The sequence below is a fragment of the Eumetopias jubatus genome, unplaced genomic scaffold, assembly GCF_037043125.1.
Source record: "Eumetopias jubatus isolate StellerSeaLion01/CBP00866 unplaced genomic scaffold, mEumJub1_p1.0 scaffold_13, whole genome shotgun sequence".
Taxonomy (NCBI): domain Eukaryota; kingdom Metazoa; phylum Chordata; class Mammalia; order Carnivora; family Otariidae; genus Eumetopias; species Eumetopias jubatus.
The window spans coordinates 54,741,611-54,764,027 of record NW_028274819.1 but is presented as its reverse complement, the minus strand read 5'-3'; the positions used below and the strand labels follow the sequence as shown (position 1 = coordinate 54,764,027).

The 22,417-nt window shown below is 45.8% G+C and overlaps 1 protein-coding gene across 1 annotated transcript in view; it reads left to right on the top strand.

Moving 5' to 3' along the window:
* The first annotated feature begins 9,993 nt into the window (after positions 1-9,993).
* The window catches only part of FCHSD2 (FCH and double SH3 domains 2), a 275,131-nt gene continuing 262,707 nt past the window's right edge, over positions 9,994-22,417 (top strand). Inside the window, exons 1-2 of the mRNA XM_028115863.2 lie at positions 9,994-10,371; positions 12,093-12,190. Coding sequence (XP_027971664.1) covers positions 10,351-10,371; positions 12,093-12,190 — 119 coding nt within the window. The 5' untranslated portion in view covers positions 9,994-10,350. The remainder of the gene's footprint in view (positions 10,372-12,092; positions 12,191-22,417) is intronic.

Genomic DNA, 22,417 nt, shown 5'->3' with positions numbered 1-22,417 from the left:
GGGGCTAAATTTGTAGGGCAGGGGGAGCCATAGAAGAGTCTGGAGCAGAGGAGTGCACAGTCAGAATAGCCTATTGGAAGGCTTGCTCTTGCTGCTAGGAGGGTGGAGGAAAGGGGTTGGGGGAGAGGTGGTGACAAACAATCAAGGCTACCTACATCAGTGTCAGGCCCAACCCCTGTTGAGAAATTGAAACTTTTTAGGAGCCTACAGAGGTATGGAAGAAATGTGAACTGAAACCTGGGCCCTACTATGTCTGTGGTCTGGGCAGGTGCGGTTAGCAAAGGAAGTGAAACCGTTGGGCGGACAGGCAGCCCAACCTGGGGGAGGGTGGGATACCTTGTGAGGGAATGTGGGAGCCCTGATCCCAGCTAGGGCAGGGCGAGAGGCTATGTCCTGAGACAGGCCAAGGGACAGTCTGCCACGGACCACTGTGTGCCCCACCAAGTGTCTGCCCCTCGCTCCTGCCCTCAGGAAGCCCACTTCCTCCTGCCAAGCCTTTGTTCAACTGTCCCCTGAACTAAACTTTTCCTCCCTCTTTCTCCTGCCTTTCCAGCACCCTGTGGTTCCCAGCCAGGCCCTGCCCAGCCCTCCAGGAAGCCTGCCCTGAGTGGTGCAGGTTTCTGGCTTCCCACGGCCCTGCTACCCACCTTGCCGAAGCTGGGGTGCAACCATGCTCTGTCTTGAGGCGTGTTTTGTTCTGTGGTTTTGGTTCACCATGGCAGTCAATGTTACTTGCTGCAGGTGCCTCTGTCTCATCAGACTCTGCCCACAGGAGTTCTTTAGGAGTGACAGGAAGTCAGACTCAGACTCTGGGGCCCCCAAAGAAGCCATGTTACACATGCCTTCCCTAGAGCAGGCACATGGGAGGGCTGTTCATGGGCTAGGCCGGTTGGTTCTTTGTTCTGGGAAATGTATTGAACTAATTGAGCCAAATAGGCAGATCCAAGTGGAGGGTCTTGTATTAGTCAGGAGGCCAGCAGGAAGCAATTCACCTCTCAGGTTCAAGTGAAGAGATTTACTGAAAGATCTGCTGTACTGAGATATGGGCAGGTGAAGGGAACAAACTGAAGGATGGGGGAGGCACCCACCCAGAGACCAGGGCTGAAGGAGGGACAGGAATCATGTTACTGGAGCCCAGTGAGAAGTAGGGCTGCCTGGCAGGAATGGCATCAAGGAAGAAGTGGGGAAGACACCAAAGAAGGGAGGCAACAGAGGGAGAAATAGCCCAACCTCCCTTCTCTCTCATCCTCTGGTGTCCTGTTGTTTCTCATTTCTCCAAACCCAAGTGGAATCCAGTTGGCAAGGGGGCCTGGTGATGCGGCCCAAAGTTCCCAGCCTCCTAGGGCACAGTGTAGGGCCAAGGGTCTGGGAGGGTGGTTCGTGAAAATAGAGATTAACTATCTCCAGATATGCCTGAAAAATTGTCACCCAGATGCAATGTCTGGATGATGCCTATGGCCTCGACCCAGTCTTTTCTCTGTGATCAGTGCTGGGTTGGAGAAGATTTCTCTGGCTGCCCCAGAGGGAAAAGACCAAGCTTCACCTTTATGTTAATTTTGTTACCACTTGGAAAGCACTGTCTAGCCTTGATTGTTACAGAACTAGAGAATGATAGAGCCAGGGGGGCCTCAAGGATAACTATCCCAACTTCCACAGTGACTAAGGCCCAGAGAGGGTGAGAGCTGGGCCCAGGGCCACAGGATCCACATGAGAGGATGCTGGAGAGGTATGCAGTAACCCGATGATGCAGTTAAGGTCACAGAGCTACAAAGTAGCAGAGCCAAAATTCAAAGTGGTCAGTCTGACTTAAACTCGACCAAGCTCTTAACCAAGCCCCTAGGCTGAGTGCCCAGTGGGCTGGGAAGAAAGGCAATGGAGTCAGTGTGACCCAGCCCAAGGTGCCTTGTCTTTCAGACCTGCCCATCCTCCCCTTTATGGTCAACACACTCACAGACCTCCACCTGGGAGGAGTAGCAGTGAGGTCACAGGCCCAGTGCAGTGTGTGAGGACAGAGGGCTAAATTTGAACAGAAGACAGGTCTGTATAGGCCCTCGGGCACACCCTTCCTTAGGGTGCTGTCCTGGGCCTTCTGTTCTGTGACCCGACTGCCCACACGTAATGTTCCGTGGTTGGTAAACCTTCGGGACTTCAGGCTTTCAAATCCATCCCTCCAGCGTGCCTTGTCCTAGGTGCTGGGGATACAGTGACAAACAAGATCTCCTCTGGAGATCTGTGGGGATGGAAGCGTTGATAGGGTGGGTGAGATGCGCGATACACATGCCTATTACAGAGTGTGATAAACAGCATAAAGGAAGATCGCTTTTCAAAAGTCAGAGCAAATATCCAAGCGGGACAACCAAGACTGCAGTCCACCTTTGTAGGCTCATTTCTTGGGAGACTCAGACTGTCCCCAAACATGGCTCAGCCGATCCAGCCTGTGGTGTTTGCTCTCCTGGGAGTGTCTTACCTCCCACGCTTCAAGGCCCACTTCTAAGGCAGCCTCCTGGGGTTCCCTGGTTCAGACAGAGGCAGCCTTCCCCATGGGCAACAACTGTAGCACTTGGATTCCGGGGGATTCCATGCTTTGGAATTTCTTAGTCAGGCTCAAACAATAGTGAGGGGATTCTAAATCTTGTCTCTATTAGCTTAATTTTCCATTCTTCCCTTCCTGAACACTATAGGCGCAGTAACCATTTGCTCAACGGTGGCAGCCCAGCTCCCAAGGGGAGGGGCTTGGGGAGTCCAGAAACTGTGATAGAGTAGTTAACCTCTGGACACTGGAGTAGGGACATCTGGATTCAAATCCTGCTTCTTACTAATTGTGCAATCACGGGCAAGTTACTTATCCTCTCTGAGCCTCAGTTTCTCCATCCTTAAAGTCAAGTTAATGGGGGTGTTGTGAGAATCAACAGGTTAACACAGTCAAAGCCCTCAGCGCTGCGCCTGGTACTTCATAAGCATGCAAGAAATGCTAGCTCTTGTTATTATAGCTATAATTAGGATCTTGTAAACAACTCCTCACACCCAAGCAAACCTGGTACAGGTACCCAGGCTCGACACACAGCAGCACTTAGAGATGGGACAGTGTGGGGAACTGAAACCCCATTTGAGAGATGAACGGAGACTCAGAGAAGGCAGGGCATTCATTCGTCTAACAGATACTTTTTTGGGGGGGTGGCCATTTCCACATGTCAGGCACTGCCTCTCTTCCCACATCAAACCTACTGAATCCTCCGAGGAGGTCCTTGTGTTTTAAACAAGCAGCCCTAGGTGATTCTCCAGTTCGGGCGAGTCTGGGTAAATGCTTGGATTGTAGGATATCAGTGCAAACATTTTGCCACATTCCGAGTTTGGACTTGGGTTTTAAGGGGGCTACAATTTTCTGGTGACAGATTGGCATAGACCCTGGGCCTGATCAATTGGGTAGAAATCTCAGGTTGCCACCTATTGGCTGTATGACCTTAGAGTAAACTGGGGCTAATAATAGTACCTACTTCAAAGTTGTTGTGAGAATTAAATTATTTATGTGAATGCTGACATGTAGTAACTATTATAAAGTATAAGCTATTATTATTACTGTGCCCAGTGTAGACATCAGAGAGAAGGTGGGGGTGGCGGATGTGAGGCTTCTCACCCCAGGATTGGCTCTGCCTATAGTGTTGGCGGTGTTCTGCCTCTTCGGGGAGACGCGCCACCTGCTCCCTTGCTCTGGAAGAGCTTTCCTGAGCCAAGGAATTCCCTCCCATAGCGACTGACAGCAGCTCCCAGCTTCTGATGCCGCATACTCTGCCCACAGCAGCATGGTGAGAATTAGATCACATCTCGGGGCCAAGGCTGGACCAGAAAGACAGGCAGGCTTAGGTGTTGGAGTGTCCATTTGGGAGCCCTGAAAATGAGAGTGGGGGGGCGGGGACACGTCCTGGGGAAGCTCCTCTCTGCAGCCTGGGCCAGTTTTGGCTGAGGGCGGTGCTCAGCTCGCCCAGGCCACAGGCCACAGGCCACGGGTGTGTGGATGTGCTGCAGACAGGGGAAGGGCGGGTGCCCAGGGAGGAGAGGCAAGATGCCAGGGCATCTGCCAGCCCTCCAGGACACTCATTTTGGCCCACTGCCCTCCAGCAGGGAGCAGACAAGTGTGTTTTGTTTTGGCATTAACCGGGCAGGCTGTGGGAAAATAGGCAGCAGGCTTCCCAAGCTGAGTTTCAGAGACCAGGGTACAGTGGTCACAGAGCTGCCACCACCTCATGCTGCTGTCCCTCCCCTACAACTCCCATCTCCTTCCCCTGGTCACTGCCTGACCCCAGTCCCCCCCCCCCCCCCCCCCGCCGCCCCGTTCAGCCTGGGGGTCCTCTACACGGAAGGGACTCTCAAAGGGGTGGTGTCTCAAGCCTTCAGGCTGGGCTTTGAAGAAACTCCCTGGCGGAAGTCCCTGTGTTCCAGATGAGGAAACGAAGGTTGAAGGAGGACCGGGACTTCCTGGGTCTTAGAAATGAGTCAGGGGCAAAGCTGGGACTGTAGTTGGGCTCAACACCCTCCCATGGGAATTCCTCCTTTTTTGTTTTTTTTTTGTTTTTTGTTTTTTTTTTTGTTTTTACTTTTACAAACAAAACCAGAACAAAACGAAGGGAAACTGAAGGAAAACACATGCACACACAAAGGGAGCTCACATTGGTGGGCCAGCACAGTTGCAGGCATTTTATGTAAACATTCCCATTTAATTCCCACCGCAACCCTGCATTATTCCCCTTTTAAGGACAAAGGGAACTCAGTTGAAAAGAGATTTCAGAACTTGGTCAAGAACTCAAAGCAAGGCAGAAGAGGAACCAACATCTCACCCGGGTTTACCTGAACCCAAGTCCCTGTGATGGCAGTCCTCCGCCCAACCCTGAGTGTTTGACCCATCAGTCCACGTTTCACAGAGTTGTGATCACAGTGCAGCTCCTAGTGGGAAGGCCCTTGTTGGTGTCCTACATAGGCAGTCACTCAAGATTCCCTGATGTGTCCCAAGATGGGCAATCCCTAGCTTACGTAGCTCCTCGGTTCTTTACAGATCACACAGCTGTGCCAAAAAGGTCACATTCGGCAAGTGGCTGGCAAAGACCCTGGTTTCCTGCTTCCTGGTATCAAAACCATGTGACTATCAGCTCCTACTATAGCCCTGGGACTGGCTGTCCCTCACCCCCACCCAAGCTGTAACACTCCCTGGCACCAGCTGACCAGATAATTCCTTGTCCCAGTGCCTGCCTCTCAGGGACCTACCTCTGGCCTTAGATGCCATACTACCACCAGGTGGAATCTGGGTCCCTGTGACTCTCCTGACCCTGCATGTTCTGGATTCATGGCTATGACCTTTGGTCCATGTGTTGAGATTGGGAGTTCCCGGGGTGCAGGGCCTGGATCTTACCCCAGAGACCTGCTTATGACTGAGCCCAGAAGAAGGGATTTGTTGAGTGATGCTGGATAGAATCCAAGGTCTAGTTCTGCCACAAACTCACTTTGTGTCCTAGGGAGCCGCTGCCCTCTTCTGCTGGTCACTGATCTTGAAGCTTCTTTGAGTGGGCTGTGATTCCCTGTCTTGAGAGCTGACTAATGGAGGCACACTCCCACACCAGGCTTACCAGAGGGCTGTGCTGAGGGGATTAGCTCAGGCAGGAGAAAAAGCTGGTTATGTGTGTGTGAGGAGGAGGGTGGGGAGGGGAAGTACAGGGAGAAAGGTGACTAGGGTAGTAGGGAGGTAAATGAGGGTAGGGTCCACAGACTGCATTATTTGCAGCAATGTAGCCAGGTAGCGTCAGTGGGGCTCAAACAAGGAATAGCTAGCATCTGGATGGGCTAACAGGTATTCCTGAGCAGCCTGCACCAATGTGAGTGGGGGATAATGATAGAGCAGGAAAGGGAGTAGAGAGGGCTGTGAACCTAGCTACAAGGAGGGTGGGAGGTGACCTGGTGCAGTATGGGCATATGGGATGGTGGTCACCTTCTCTAGAGCCTTGGATGGAGTGCCAGTCTGTCCTGGGTGGCCACTCTGAACCGTGGTGGGGTGCTATTTACATTCTAGTCATGCTCAAGGGCTGCTGCCCACTTCATATCCCTGGAGTTTCTCTTGGGAGCCCTGTGGAATATTGGAATAGCTCATCTTCCAATGCCTACTCATATGCCCCCTCTAGGCCAGCTTCTAATCCTGGCTCTCACTTAAATTTAGAATCACGTTCCTTCTGGGAGATTGTACAGCAGCATGCATGCTGGAGGAAGAGCATAGCTTCAGAACCAGAGGGAGCCAGGGGCCAGGCCTTGGCTTTCCTGTCCTAGCTGTGTGACCTTGGGCTGGTCATTTTGCTTCTGATCTTCACTCTGTGAAATCTGTGAAATGGGGTCATGTGTACCATGAGAAGTTGTGAAGGTTAGAAATAATGTGAATAACATGCCTACTTCAATGCCTGCAACATAGAAGAGGTAAAATAAATGGTAGCTGTTATTAATTCTTTCCCAGGGTGAGAATCCCATCTGTGGCCTCCTTGGTGGAAAGGAGCCAACAACTACGTGCACTGCCCCGAGGATGCGGGAGCTCACCCCCTCTAGGGGCAGCTCTGCCTGAAAAACCTTCTTCCTTAGATGCAGCTGAGACCTGTCCCAGTTCTGTCTCTGGGGCCATAATGCATGCTGCTCGGTGGCCACAGGACAGCTCTGTGGCATTACCTCAAAAGAATCTCAAGAGATCTTACATCTGGTAACACAGTGCTTATTCTGCACTGCAGGAGCAAGGCTCTGGAAGTTCCCAACCTCATTCAAAGGAGTACCTTTTAAGTCAGGCTTACCTAAATCATAGAAATCCCTTTCCCCATCCCTGTAGAGTTTGGAATATATGAATTGTATTCTCCTGAATCTGCTTTTTTCCTGGGTGAACTCTCTCATTTCCTTTGAACAAGAGGCAAATGGGAGAACTGGATTCTGGTCCCAAATCCATCACTTCAGGGCAAACTACTTATCTTCACTGAGTCTCCAGTTCCTCATTTGTAAAATGAATAAAATAACAGTCTCACAGGATTATAGTGAAGATAAGCTCAGAAAAGTAATAGGAAAGTTTGGAGTTTGGGAAAGGCACTTGGTAAATGTTAAACACATTTAAAACAAAAAAAAAACACATTTTTGAAAAAAGCAGTTAGCAGGTCATCTGGTGTTGCCCCTTAGCTTTTTATCATACCTCCAAAGGAAGTCATCCCAGAAAGTCTATGCTGTTCCTGGCAAATCAGGTGGAGGATGCCCCCCTAACTCCACAAAATAGAGCCCCAGGGTTGTACTTCATCTGTGAAGAGCCTACTGAGTTCCAGGTTCATTCACCTACTTTATTCCATAGTTGGGGACCAAGACCCAGAGAAGGCCCGGCTTATCAATGGTAGAGGCTGGATCCCAAAGCTCCCAATATCTAGCAATTTTATACTCCTAGTCTTCACCTTCAGGAAAGAGAGGTGAAGGGAGGATAATCTCTGGGCCAGACTAGTTCCACCCAGGACTACGATCCGGCAAATCTTTGTTAAGCACCTTCTGTGTGCATGACACTGCATCTGGGGAAGCACTGTTACCCCTCCCCCACTACCCCTCCAGCATTCATGGAATGGCTGGTCTGGAACTCAGCCTTGCTTAAGGCTAAGGCGGATTCTGTCTTGCTAACCTCTGTACCCCCAGTGTCTGGCACAAGGCTTGGCACAAACCAGGATCTTAGCAAATATCTTTTGAATGAATGATGAATCTGTAAGCATTTATTGAACACTGACTATGTACCAGGCCCTGTGGTAGAAGAAATTTTATTTAATACAACAAGCCTGCAGCGCTGGTATTATATCCCCATTTTACAAGTGAGAAAGGCTGAAAGCAGTGAAACTCATTAGCTCAAGGCCTCACAATGAATTGGTGCTGAAGCTGAGATTGGAGCCCAGCCTGGCTACCTCTGGCCTGAGCTCTAACTGCTACCCCACAGCTGTCAGGGAGCTGGGCCTCCGCCCACCTGTTCCACTGCCCCAGGCCTTTCCTGATAAGTGATTGAGGACTCTGGTGAAGGGCTGACTTTTGAATAGCCTCAAGGAAACTAGAAAAAACAAGCCTGATCTCCTAGTTCCTACACAACCTGACTCATGCATAGCTCTGATTCAGTCACCTTCCCGTACAAGAATCTAGGTAATTCAGTGTGAACAACCTGGATTCAAGTTCCATCTTCCCAATTTCTGGCCACTTGTGGCGTCGGGCAATATACCTGGGTCTCTCTCAGGCCTCAGGCACTTTCCTCTTTTGCCTGACTACACTTCTGAGAAACAGGTGTCTAGGACCCCAACTTCTGATAAAACCATGGGGCGATCTAGTTCACCCTCCACACATCCGTGCGGCTCCGGATGAGGTATTTTCATTCTCTTAAGGATCTCAAGGGAGGCTGATACCCCTACCCCCAGATGGCCTGGACAGGGCAGGAACGTGGGTGAAGGGGGCTGCCTGGATGAACAGCCTTACTGACAGATGAGGAAGGCAGAGCTCTCCCAGCCAGTCAGAGGCAGACAGAGTGAACTGACACCCAAATAAGAGCTTCTTCCTTTGCCCCTGCTGCCTCCTCTTACTTTTCCTCATGGTTATCACCTGCACCTTTTTTTTTTAAAGATTTTATTTATTTATTTATTTGAGAGAGAGAATGAGAGATAGAGAGCACGAGAGGGAAGAGGGTCAGAGGGAGAAGCAGACCCCCCGCTGAGCAGGGAGCCCGATGTGGGACTCGAACCCGGGACTCCAGGATCATGACCTGAGCCGAAGGCAGTCGCTTAACCAACTGAGCCACCCAGGCGCCCTGCACCTTTTTTTTTTTTTGCCCCATAGAACCCTTTGTGACCCAGAGAGTCTAGTCTTGCTGTGTGACCTACAAAAAGTCTCTCCTCTTCTATGGGCACTTCCCCATCTGTGAATTGGGGTCCTGGTCTTAACGACCTCACGGTTCCCTTCCAACACAGAGTCCGTGCTCTTTGATGTGAATGCCCTGTAGCAGAGAGCCGTTTTCTTCTTTGCAGGGTAACTATAGACATCCCCCTGCCCCGCCCCCGCAGCAGTCAGGCACCTGTGGCCGGCTGAGAAAGAACTTGTCCCTGTTCGCCCCCGCACGCTTGCCTATCTGGCCAGCGCATTCGCTCGCCAGAGAGGGGTGTTGCAAGACCGAAAAGAAGTAAAAAACGGAACTCTCCTACTGCCGCATGCTACCGTCCGCGCCACTGTAAAAACTTCACTCTGAGGGTCGACACACACACACACACACACACACACACACACACACACACACACACACACGGCAGGCGGGGACACACACACACACACACACACACACACACACACGGCAGGCGGGGACACACACACACACACACACACACACACACACACACGGCAGGCGGGGGCGGCTTGTGCGCGTGCGTCGGCTCAGAGCCCTCTCCCGCCCACGTGCGCGGCCCCGATCGAAGGCGCGCGCCCGGTAGCCTGGCGGGAAAGCGCGCGTGAAGCCCCCGGCTGGCTCTCGGTGTGGGGGAGGGAGGACGGGAGGCGTTTGGAACGTGCCACTCTTGGAGACAACGGGGGGATTTCCGTGCTCCACTAGCGTTTCTACCCCTCCTATTCGCCGACCGATCCGTTAGTTCCCCCAGGTCCCCCGCCGAGATCCGAAACCCCGCGCCGTGGCCAAGCTCCCTCCCTACAGCGTGGCCCGGCCCCTGGAACCCTGCTCTGGACTGAGTTGTCCCCTCCGCCGCCGGAGCGGGGCGCTGCGCCACACGGTGGGGCCGGAAATTCCCGCGGCCAGAGTGGAGGAGCTGAAGCCGAGAGCGCGGCACCGCCTTCCACCTCCCCGAGCCGGGCGGGGGCGTCGGGCCCAGCGAGGGCTGGGCTGGGCTGCTTGAGTGGGGGCGGGGGGCCGCGTCTGCGAGGAGCTGCGGCGCCGGCGGGCGGGGAGCGGGACGACGCTGCTGCTCGAGAGCGGCTCGGCGACCTAGGAGACCCTGCGCCCCAGCTCCTGGGCCCCCGCCCCCTCGCGGTCTCCGCCTCCTTCCCTCACACACCCCCCGGGCCGCCGGAGCCCCAGGCCTTCCCCGCGCTCCTCCTCCTTCTCTTCGCACTCGCCCTCCGACCTGGGTCCTCCAGCCGCCCGCCGGCCTTGCTTTGCTCCCTGCCGGGGAGTCCTCGTTCTTAGGCTCTCCTTACACACACACACACACACACACACACACACAGACACACACACACACGCGCTTGCCGAGCCGCCACTCCTCACGGCCCCACATCTCCTCGTCCTAGCTGACGCCGCCGTCGGGGGAGGATTGATGTCCCTTCAGCATCATGCAGCCGCCGCCGAGGAAGGTGAGGGTGTAGTTGGGAGGCTTTGGGGTTTGGGAGGGATGTGTACAAGGGACGCGGCTGGGGCGCCCCCTCCCCCTTTCCGCAAGGGGCCGTGACCGCCGTCGCCTCGGGCTTGTCACTGAGTTGCCGCCGGCTCCAGGCGAGGGCCACGCGAATGAGGTGTCTTTCCGACGAAGGGGCGGCCCGGGCTCGTCCCCTCCACCGCACGGGAGACCCCCAGACATTTCACAAGAGTTTCGGGTGTGCATTTGTGTGTGTGCGCGCGCATGGCAGTGCTGCTCGCTGCAAAGTGCATTCTCGGGGCTGCACCGAGGGGAGGCGGGGAGCCCCTGCAGCTTTGCAGAGCCTGTGCTTGTGTGATTGTTTAGTCTGCGCCAGGTTTGAGCCCTCGAGCAGCTTGTCGCCACCCTCGCCCATTTGATAATTTTCAGGGAATTTGTTTCCAGCCTAGCCGTAAGGTTCGGCCTGCTTTTCCCACGGGGCGGCCGAAAAGAAGTTGGACTAGTCACCGCCCCCCACCCCAGGGGAAAACAAGAAATTAAGCCTTTCTGCCCCCCACACCGGATCGTGTCCCGCCCCTCCAGCTAGGGGGCCGGGAGGCGGTGGTGCTGCCGCCGGAGAGCGAGAGCCGGGCAGTGCGTGGCGTGTGCACCGCGACCGGGGCTTGGGGTGGGAGTGACGGGTGCTCTCGGCATGTCAGCGCCTCCCCCCTGCGCCCTTCGAGAACTGTTTCACTGCCCTCTTCCCCAGCGTTCCCCAGGGCTGAGGCTGTGTCCTTGTCTTTTTAATCCTGCAGATGGTTACTGAGTGTCTACTCAGGGCATTGGGTGGAGAAGGCTGTTCTGTCCTCCCCTCGTGGGCAAACATTTGCCGAATGCCTAACTCGCTCCTGTCTGCTGCTTCTTTTTCTCTTTCTTAATCCGGGTTTCTCCAGTTAAGTGACTCTTTTCTTTCACACATGTACTCCCACCCCTCCGGGTTAGCCCGGCTCCGCGGCGCGGGGATTCCAGGCCCACTGTAACCTGGAACCCTGGGGTCCAGGCCTGGCTGGCGAGGCACTGGACAGCTTGCATTTGCTGTTCTGTTTGAAGTGGAGCCGCCACGGGAACCGGCTTGCTGGGGTGGCTTAAAAGCACTGCACATGCTGGAAGGTCACTTTTGCTCTCTCCTTTGTGAGAAAGAGATTGTGATTTGATGCGCTGTCAGCGAGTTGGCATCATCCTGAGACACTGGTTTTTCGCAGCCATTATGGAATAATTTATGTAGTCAATTTATGCATATAATTTCATGATTGTGTAAATTTTGGCCATTATATATTAGGCATTCCTATACTCACTTCTGCCATCTATACTCAGCTCACCTCTCCTGGAGGTTAAAATCTTTCAATCTTTTTTGGAAGAAAGAGACTCTTCAAACCCTAAGAAGACCTACTACATATGTACTGAGCTTGTGCATGAAAAGGAATGACTGGCAGTTTACTTTGCACCTCCTTAATCTGTAATTTTTATACTTTTACTTTCATTTAACCTCTTTCAGGATATTTGGCTAGATTTCTCATTAAGTGTCCTCAGTAAACAAAATTAGGTGGCTAATAATGGATTTATGGCCTTTAGGGGAGAAGTGAGCAAGAGGTATATGTTCTGACGGGTATTAAGTATTTTGCTTAAGTACTTTGTTGTTAAAGTTGCAGTATGGCCTTCATAATATATGGTATATTTTAGGTGAAAGTTACACAAGAACTGAAAAACACTCAAGTTGAGCAGATGACAAAACTTCAAGCCAAACATCAAGCAGAATGTGATTTACTTGAAGATATGAGGTAAGATTATAGTAAATAGTTTGAGAACTTTTATATCTTTGTTTCAAAGAACCATTGAATTACCAAGCCCCAGGAACTGATGATGGAATTTCCTTTTGGATTTCCTGCTTTAAGACTGTTAGAGCTTTGACTCAGCTAGAAATTATAACTGGAACTAACACAATACAAACTTTTTTTTTTCCTTTAGTGGCGGGACCTATAACCTACATATACTATCAGGAAAAAATAAGGATCTTAAAAATTTATTAGTCAAATTGTAATCATTAAAGTAGAAATTCTTATTTAAATAATCTTTCCGCTGAACTGTAACATTTACTGACCTTAATGATTTCACAGAGATTTTTAAACTGACACCTCTGGTTAATGGTTAATATCTGGGGGTGAGCCTGTCAACATCAGATGATTGCACACTAGCACTATTTGTTAGAATATGACAAATATGATTTTCTCTTTGAACATTAAATTTAGTGGGAAATGTGTATCATATTTTTTCATTAAAGTTACCTGTATTCGTAATCAAGATAACTTTAAATAGATAAGCCATCTTGCCAGCGTTGTGAAAATCAGTATCTTTATAGAGGGAAACATGACTCATTTTATTGAAGGAGACACCACTGTTTTAACAATCCTGTAATACAAATTGACAGCTCGACAAACATATTTTTATAAAGGATGGAAGATAATTTGCACGTTGAAACAGAGTGGCTACAACTCTTTTTTTTTTAAGATTTTATTTATTTATTTGACAGAGAGAGAGAGGGAACACAAGCAGGGGGAGTGGGAGAGGGAGAAGCAGGCTTCCCGCTGAGCAAGGAGCCCTATGTGGGACTCAACCCCAGGAACCTGGGATCATGACCAGAGCCAAAGGCAGATGCTTAACAACTGAGCCACCCAGGCGCCCGAGTGGCTACAATTTTTAATTTCCTTTAGTAACACATTTATCAAATTGGAGTTGGGTCTGTAAGCTCTGTCAGTTGCCTGTTTTTTCCTGTGGTGCATAACCTCATGTTGATTTCATGAAAAATATGAACTGTGTGTTGTTATAATAAAGTTATGTGTTTGGATAGCCGAATTGTTTGGAGCCCAAAGATTTTAATTTAAAGAGTTCCTTTTTTTCCCGCCCCATATTTAATTTAGGTACTATTTGTGACTATTTCTACTGTCTACTTCTAACTAGGGCATATATATTTAGTCTTATCCAAACTTGGAAATACCAAGATCATTGTTTTCTCACTGAGAAGTATTCTATTTTAATTCTGCATTTGTTTCTTTTTGTTTTTCACGTGGCCACAGGGGAATTTTTAGACTTAAATAATTCCTGTGCAAAATACCTGAAACTCTTCATAAGGTTAAAAATGAAAAATTTTAAACATCTATTAAGTGAAGTAAGGTATTTTAGTAGAAATCTCTAAATGAAGAAAGTAATAAATTTTCAGAAGCAGTTTAGAAAGGCCAGATTAGTGTGTAAGTGAAAATTGTCTGTGGGGTATGGAAGGTCAGTGGTCATTAAGTCCTGTGATTATATCTTCTAAAGACTTCTTGTTTACATTCTTTTCCCCTATTGCCTATACCTTGGTACCCGAGCTTATGGTCAAGGATAGGGACACACAGTCACTGCTAAGTTGATATAGGTTGTTCTGCTTCTGTTATTTAGTTGTTTGTATTATTGCTGACCCCAACACATTTCACTTGCGTTATTGCGATAATATCCTAACTGTTGCTGTAGTGTTCTCATATCTTCTACCCCTCAGTCTCTTCTTTTAAGTCTGTCTTCCACATTGTCACCAGTTAGCTTTCTTTCCTTTTCTTTTTTAAAGATTTTATTTATTTGATCAAGAGAGAGCACATGCAGGAGCAGGGGGGAGGAGCAGAGGAAGAGGGAGAAGTAGACTCCCCGTTGAGCAGGGAGTCCGGACTTGATCTTAGGATCCTGAGATCATGACCTGAGCTGAAGGCAGATGCTTCACCGACTGAGCCACCCAGGCACCCCACCAGTTAGCTTTCTAAAAACATTGTTTATAGGGTGGCTTAGTCAGTGAAGCAGCTGCCTTCGGCTCAGGTCATGATCCCGGGGTGCTGGGATTGAGCCCCACATCGGGCTCCCTGCTCATAGGGGAGCCTGCTTCTCCCTCTCCCTCTGCCTGCAGCTCCCCCTGTTTGTGCTCTCTCTCTCTCTCTGTGTGTGTGTGTCAAATAAATAAATAAAATCTTTAAAAGAGAAACATTGTTTATTATATACTGGGTTCTCTATGGCCTTCTAGATAAAGACTACACACCTTGTAGCATATATGGCACTCTGCATCCTAGCCACAAGCTTCCTTTCCTGGTGTAATTACTGCCATTTCATGCTTATTAATCCTTCCTTCTTATTCCCTTTGCCCTGGCCACTCAGGACTTCTGGTTATCTAATTGTGCTCTGTACATTCATGCCTTTATATGTGCCATTCCCTTTGCCTGCTGATATCCTTCCTCCCACTTTTTCACCTGGCAAATTAATGGTTGCCACTAAGTTTGCAAGTTGTTGTTCACTGTGATCTCAGAGGGTTTTGATTTTCCACATGCTTTTGGCTTCCCCCTTCATGTGAATTCCTTGAAGTCAGGGGGTAAGTCTTAATTCATTTTTGTGTCTTTGTACCATTTGTTTAGGCTGGCAGAATTGTTAAATGAATGTAACTGGTTATATTTAAATGCACCTTGTTTTTAGGTGAAATGTTTTACTGCTCTGTTTGTAGGGGGCGAGAGTGGTGTCGTGTTTGGCTTGTGTTATACTTTGATTCATGTGGGCACTTTAAAACGTACTGTGCTAGGGGCGCTTGAGTGGCTCAGATGGTTAAGCATCTGCCTTTGGCTCAGGTCATGATCCCAGGGTCCTGGGATCGAGCCCCACATCGAGCCCCACATCGAGCCCCACATCGGGCTCCTGGCTCCGCAGGGAGCCTGCTTCTCCCTCTGCCTCTCCCCCTGCTCATGCTCTCTCTCTCTGTATCTCTGTGTCTCAAATGAATAAAAAAATCTTTAAAAAGAAATAACGTACTGTGCTATTTGATGTTAAGTGTATCTATATTTAAATATATAAATAGATTTTTGGTGTTCCAAAATTAGTACATTCTTTATTTGATGTATGTTCTTCTTTTATATTAAATTATTGGAATGAATCCCTTCACTCCTATGTAGTTGTGAGCAGAATACTATATTACCTCCTAAAAGGTGAGTTTAGGTTTCTGATTTTTATTTTTCAATGATAATATTGAATTGGAAGTTGAAAATTGCATACTCTTGATATTCATAATAACTTTAGTTGCTTGAGGAAGGGGGTAGTCTGGCTTTTCTGGTCTGTCCTAGCAAGCAGAACGACATTTAAAAATTCATCAGAAATCTCTGAACTTGAGTTTTTATATGTATTGTATTGTAAAAGATCTTGCTTGCTGCTTTTCCTTTTTTTTTTTTAAGTAATCTCTACCCCCAACGTGGTACTTGAACTCACAACCTGGAAATCAAGAGGTGCATGCTATAGGGACTGAGCCAGCCAGGTGCCTCTGCTTTTCTGTTTTTGAGGTTCCCATCACCCTCTTCCTCAAAACCCCACAAATAGTAGTCCTTCTCACCGATGCCCTAATCAGTATTATGCTCCATTTTAGTGTGAATTCACTCAAAAAAAGTGCAAATAGCTTCTCTTAATATAAAGAAATTGTTAGTAGGCAGAGAATAATTTTTATTACTTTAAAAAGAGCAAAAAACTAAAAGACCACAATAATTATTAAGCTGTAAGTAGGAGATGTAATGGGAGATGTAGTGTATTAAGCTGTAAATAGGAGAATTTCATGCTGGGTTATGGCTAGTTTCCACTCCCTTCCCCCCTTCTCATCTTGTGGAATTTTGAAGGGAGGAAACCAATTATGATACAGTATTTTTCCTTTGCTCTCCCCCTCTTCAGTTCATTTGTTCCAGGGATGTATTTGGAAGCTGGTGTGTTGGGAGTAAAATATGAGAAGGAAAGATAATTCATTTGTTGTTAATCAGGGACATTCCATGCTTTGGGGAGATTTTATACTGAAGTGTTTCCTGTTGACTTTTGCTTAGACAAGCAAACTTTACTTTCTTTTTAGTTTATTATCATTATTTTTTCTCTCTCTGTTTTCTAAGACAACTTATAAGTAAGTTTCTAAATACTACAGCCTATGTATTTACTAATACTATATATTTAGTATTGTTTATTCTCATGATGTACTAAGTAGAGTCAATAAAGTTCTTTGCAGGGATCCTGAATATAAAGAACTACCTTCTTAGCAGACATTTTTAGGTCATTATATAACATGGAAAAACCATAGAATTTTAGAGTTTGTTGACACTGTCATATTTGTTAGTGAAAATGGAAACTGAGGCACAGTGAGATGAAGTGAATCATATTGAGAAAAAATGCTAAGCTATTTCTTTAATTTCTAGACTAGTGCACTGTCCTGTTTCTCTGTATTATTCAAGCTTTTATTTATTTTTTTTTAAAGATTTTATTTATTTAATTGACAGAGAGACAGAGAGAGACAGAGAGAGAGGGAACACAAGCAGGGGGAGTGGGAGAGGGAGAAGCAGGCTTCCCGCTGAGCAGGGAGCCCGATGCAGGGCTTGATCCCAGGACCCTGAGATCATGACCTGAGCCGAAGGCAGTTGCTTAACCAATTGAGCCACCCAGGCGCCCCTTATTCAAGCTTTTAATCAAGGAAATCATCGTAAGTCCCATTTCTTGAAACATTTTGCCTATCAAAAAGCACATTTTAACTAATAATTTTTCTTATTTTTTACTTTTCATACATCAAACTGTCAATCAGCTTTGAATCATTATTTTAAAACTGCTAACATGAATCCAGACAAAGGCAAAGATACTTGAAACTTTACCTCAGAGAAGCTTGAGTGTATGGTTCCTAACAGATGTTCTGAAAAATGGAAACTGGCTTAAGAAGCACCTGTCCTTTCTTTGTAGACACCTGGAGGTCTAGTGACCTCAAGTGAAGAATTACTGTACTATATGATACCTTCTCTAAACTGTAGGTTTGTGGGACTCACTGGGGATTGGATTCTTTTCTGTTTATGGATGCTCTGAGAATTTTTTCATTGTCTCAGAGACTGTTATGTCTAGAAGGGAACCTTAGAAGTAATCTGGTTTAGACTGTCTTTTTTTTTTTTAAAGTTTTATTGAGATACAATTTACATACCATACAATTAACCTGTTTAAAGTTTTTTAGTATATTCATAGGATTGTACAACCATCAACACTTTAACTTGAGAACATTTTTGCTTCCCCAAAAAGAAACTCTGTACTTTTTAGCAGTCACTTCCATAATTTTCTCCAGCCTTGAGCAGTTACTTTCTTTCCCTATAGAAGTGGAATCTGTAAGAATGGAATCATTCAATGTATGGTCTTCTGTGACTGGCTCTTACTTAGCATAATGTTTTCAAGGTTCATCCATGTTAACAGCATTAGTACTTCATTCCTTTTTATTGCTGAATAATACTCTGCTGGATGGATATACCACCACATTTTATTAACCCACTTATCAGTTGATAGATTTTTGGCTATTATGAATAATGTTCCTTTGAACATTCATGTACAAATTTTTGTGTGGACTTAGGTTTTCATTTATCTTGATAGTGGAATTGCTGGGTCATATGGTAACTATGTTTAACTTTTTGAGGAACTTTCAGACTGATTTCCAAAGTGGCTCCATTTTATATTCCCACTAGCAGTCATGTCTCCACATCATTGCCAATGCTTGTTATTGTCTGTCTTTTGATTATAGCCATCCTAGTGGGTAGGAAGTGGTATCGTTGTGGCTTTTATTTGCATTTCTCTAATAGTCTGTGATATTGAGCATTTTTTCATGTGTTTATTGGCCATTTGTATATCTTCTTTGGAGAAATGTCTATTCAGATCTCTTGCCCATTTTTTAAATCGGGTTATTTGTCTTATTGCATTATAAGAATTCTTTTTTTTTTTAAGGATTTTATTTATTTGAGAGAGAGATAATGAGAGATAGAAAGCCAAGAGGGAAGAGGGTCGGAGGGAGAAGCCGACTCCCTGCTGAGCAGGGAGCCCGATGTGGGACTCGAGCCCGGGACTCCAGGATCATGACCTGAGCCGAAGGCAGTCACTTAACCAACTGAGCCACCCAGGCGCCCAAGAGTTCTTTATGTATATGTATATGTATATGTATATGTATATGTATATGTATGTGTATATGTATATGTGTATATATATGTAAGTTATTTGATTTGCAAATATATACAGTATTTGCAATATTTTTCCCACTCTGGAAGAATTACCTGAAGTGATTCAGACATGCATTAAATTTTGAGAATTACTGAAGCAGTGGAAAGAATAAGGACTTTGAAGGAACCCAACTCTGCCACTTATTAATTGTGTAATCTTGGACAAGTTACTAAGGTTCTGTGAGCCTCATATTTCATGTATGTAAAACAAGGTTAACCCTTTTGGTTTTCTGTAAAAGTTAAATGAGATATGTGAAATGCTGAGCATGGTAGATCTTCAGCTTTGGTAGTTGCTATTGTTAGTGGAAATTAGAGCCTGGGAAGAGGGATGTTGTCTTATTCAAGGTAACAGTGGAGGTTTTTGTGTTTCATTAATTCTAAGAAGCACAGTTTTGTTTTGTTTTTTACATTCTTCTGAAATCCAGATACATCTTAGAGTTGCTTTTGGCTTTGATGTAGTTGTCAGTGTCTCTTCATGCATAGAACTTGAAGACTACATATTGGCAGGCTTGAAAGAAACTCCCAGAGTTAATGGTTGGAATTACTAATGTTGGGTCACCTGGGCTTTTGATGGCACGTAGGATGATATTGTGTGGAAAAATATAGGTATCAATGATTGATTCACAAAAGTGGTTCAGGGGCGCCTGGGTGGCTCAGTTGTTAAGCATCTGCCTTCGGCTCAGGTCATGGTCCCAGGGTCCTGGGGTCGAGCCCCGCATCGGGCTCCCTGCTTGGCAGGAAGCCTGCTTCTCCCTCTCCCTCTGCCTGCCTCTCTGCCTGCTTGTGCTCTCTCTCTCTCTGTCAAATAAATAAATAAAATCTTTAAAAAAAAAAGTGGTTCAGAGGAGCTTGACTCCTGAGTGTGACCAGTTTATGCATCAATTTATTTTATCTTTTTAAAAATTATGCACAAGAGTAATGTATACCAAAAATCTGACTAAATAAGTTTAAAAGCACTCTTTTAGTAAGTATAAATAAAAATTGTAAGTGATAGGATATTGTATAAATTTAGTTGGCAACATTTTTTTCTTAGTGGAACATAATGTGTCTTGGAACCAGTGTCGTTTTTGATATGAAAACTGGAAGTAGCTAATCAGATACTGGACCCAGGTCTTTTTTCATTCATTCAAAAGTTGTATTACTTCTCAGTTTAGTGTTTCCTTTTTTTTTTAATTTTAAAATTTATTTTATTTTTTTTTAGAGGGAGGGAGAGGGAGAAAGAATTTTTTTAAGTTTCAGAGGTAGAGTTCAGTCTTATGTAACACCCAGTGCTCATTACATCACATGCCCTCCATAATGTCCCTCACCCAGTTACCCCCTCCCCCTCCCCCCTTCAGCAACTTTCAGTTTGTTTCCTATGATTAAGAGTCTCTTATGGTTTGGGGAGAGAGAGAATCTTAAGCTGGGCATGGAGCCTGATTCCGGGCTTGATCTTGCAACCCTGAGATCATGATCTGAGCCAAAATCGAGTCGGACGGACGCTTAACCAGTTGGGCCACCCAGGTGCCCCTCAATTCAGTATTCTTTCAAATGAGAATTTAAAAGTGATGTAAATCATGAGGGTAGAATTTTTAAAAATAGGGCTACATGGAAAAAGATCAAGTAGGACCTTACTTAGCATTTCTTTGAATGAGAGGGAAAAAAAAGATTACTTGATTTTAAAATGAAAGGATAACATGGAACTTTAACTGATGAAATGAAATTACATTTTAAATATATACTTATGGGCGCCTGGGTGGCTCTGGTTAAGCAACTGCCTTCGGCTCAGGTCATGATCCTGGAGTCCCGGGATCAAGTCCTGCATTGGGCTCCCTGCTCAGCGGGAATTCTGCTTCTCCCTCTGACCCTTCCTCATCTCATGCTCATTCTGTCTCTCAAATAAATAAATAAATTAAAAAAAAAATAAAAAAATATACATCCACATTATGGTCAGTTCTGGAGGGGAGACTAAGAGTAGGAGGTACAAACTAGGCAGAGGAGGAAATAGGGAAATACAGTTTGAAAGAATCTGTTAATTAAAACTTTTTGTCACAGACCACTGCTTACTTGAAAGAGTCAGGGTTTTAATGATACCTTTTCCTGTTGCTATTTAATGGTTTATGAGCTCATAAGCCATTGTTCATTGATTCTTATCTGCTCCTAAAATACGAAAATTTGGTTCTGGATGGGGTGGCTATTGGCAGCCCACTGCAGGAGAAGTTGTTTTATGATTTATAGATTTGAACAGGGGATACTTTCATGAGCCAGGTGAAATTAAACTAAGGCTTAGGAATGAAAGTTACCCACCACTTGGGTTAAGAATAGAAGTGTTGGAAGAATTTTTGTGCGCATTTTTTTATTTTGGTCTTTTTAACCATACCCAAGTATGTAAATGTGAGAGACGATGAAGGTGATCTGTGTGGTAGGATACCTGTGATATACTAGAACGAGCACTAGCTTAGAATCATACAACCAGGGTATGAATCCTAGTCTTAATCTCTTAATAACTGTGTGACTTTGGCCCTAAATCACCACAGGTCACTTCTCTGAGCCTCATGTATCTCATCTGTAAAATGGTAATAATTATAATATCTTATGGGATTATTTTGATAATTAAAAGAAAGTAATGCATATAAAAGTTCTCCCGTATAGTTACATAATAGATGCTCAGTGAATGCATGTGGATTGTAATTTTGTTAAGTAATTGAGAATATCAGTTCAGAATTAGGGTCTGTGACTTACTCATCCCCTAAAGAGTTAACTTGTGGGTTAAAAATGCAATGAGCCTTAAAGATAAATTGTTCAAGTAATACTAAGAATTTCCTTCAAGTTCAGTAGTCCTAGGTACCTTCTATTTTTCTGTGTGTTGGTTATAAGTCTTCTCATGATTGCTGGATGGCTTCTGCAACTCCAAGCACGGTAATCTTATTACAGCAACGGTTGATGGAGGAAGAGGAGGGAAGGGCAGTTTATCTTTAATGCAGATTTTCCTTCCCTTCTCTTTCCTCTGAGAAGACAATTTCTACCAGAAATGATCCCAATAGACTTTCCTTTATATCTTATTGGCTGAGTTCGCTTCATCTGCCTGTGCATGCCTAGTTGCAAAGGAGGCTGGGGATATGATTATATTCTTGGAGAGGTGGTCTTTGCCAGCAAGAAATAACGTATTGATGACAGTGATACGGCTTTTGCCACAGTACTGTTTTCCCTGTTTGCCACAGGGACCAATTTCTAAGTTACTTCTAGTGTTTCCCATAAAAGTGTAAAAAATGTGTTGGGGTTTGTTTAATTGTGAAAGATATAGCTGGAATAAGGAATTCCTCAGAGAACACTTGTATGCCTTCCTACCAACTTCTTTTGAATTCAGTGTCTTAGGTCAGGAAGAGGTGTAAGATTCAATGCCTTGAACAGCTTTTAGTCTAGCTGATATAGTATATGAGTGGAAGAAGATATACATACATGGTCTGGAGTTTCATGTGTTTTCAGATCCGGGCTTATTGAAGGATTGTGTGAAACACTGAACTTCTAGGGAATCTCTTGGCTCTTCTGATAATTATATATGGTGTTTAGGTTATATTTCGAGATACTTCCATAGTCAAAAATGCCTTGTTTGTCTTTTTTTGATATAAGTTAAGATCAGGCAGTTTTGTGGTGATTGAGTGAGGAATACAAAGTTTCTGAATAGCTGAAGTCTTGCTATGCAGCAAGGTTTTTTTTTTTTCTGGCCACCTAGTTAGGTTTATTTTTAACTTTTTGGAGTGTACCTAAAATAAAATATACTCCACAAATAGCTTAGAATCAGCTTATTTTGGGTGAATGAAAATACTTTATATTAGTTAGTAAACTCACTTTAATAAAAAAAGAATTATTCTTTACACGTTTGAAACCAGTAAGTTATAAAAGTTATTGAAGTGCTTCTACCTAGAAAATAAATTGCTGTTAACCAGTTACATTGGCTAATATTTTGTACAGCTGTACAGATGAGGA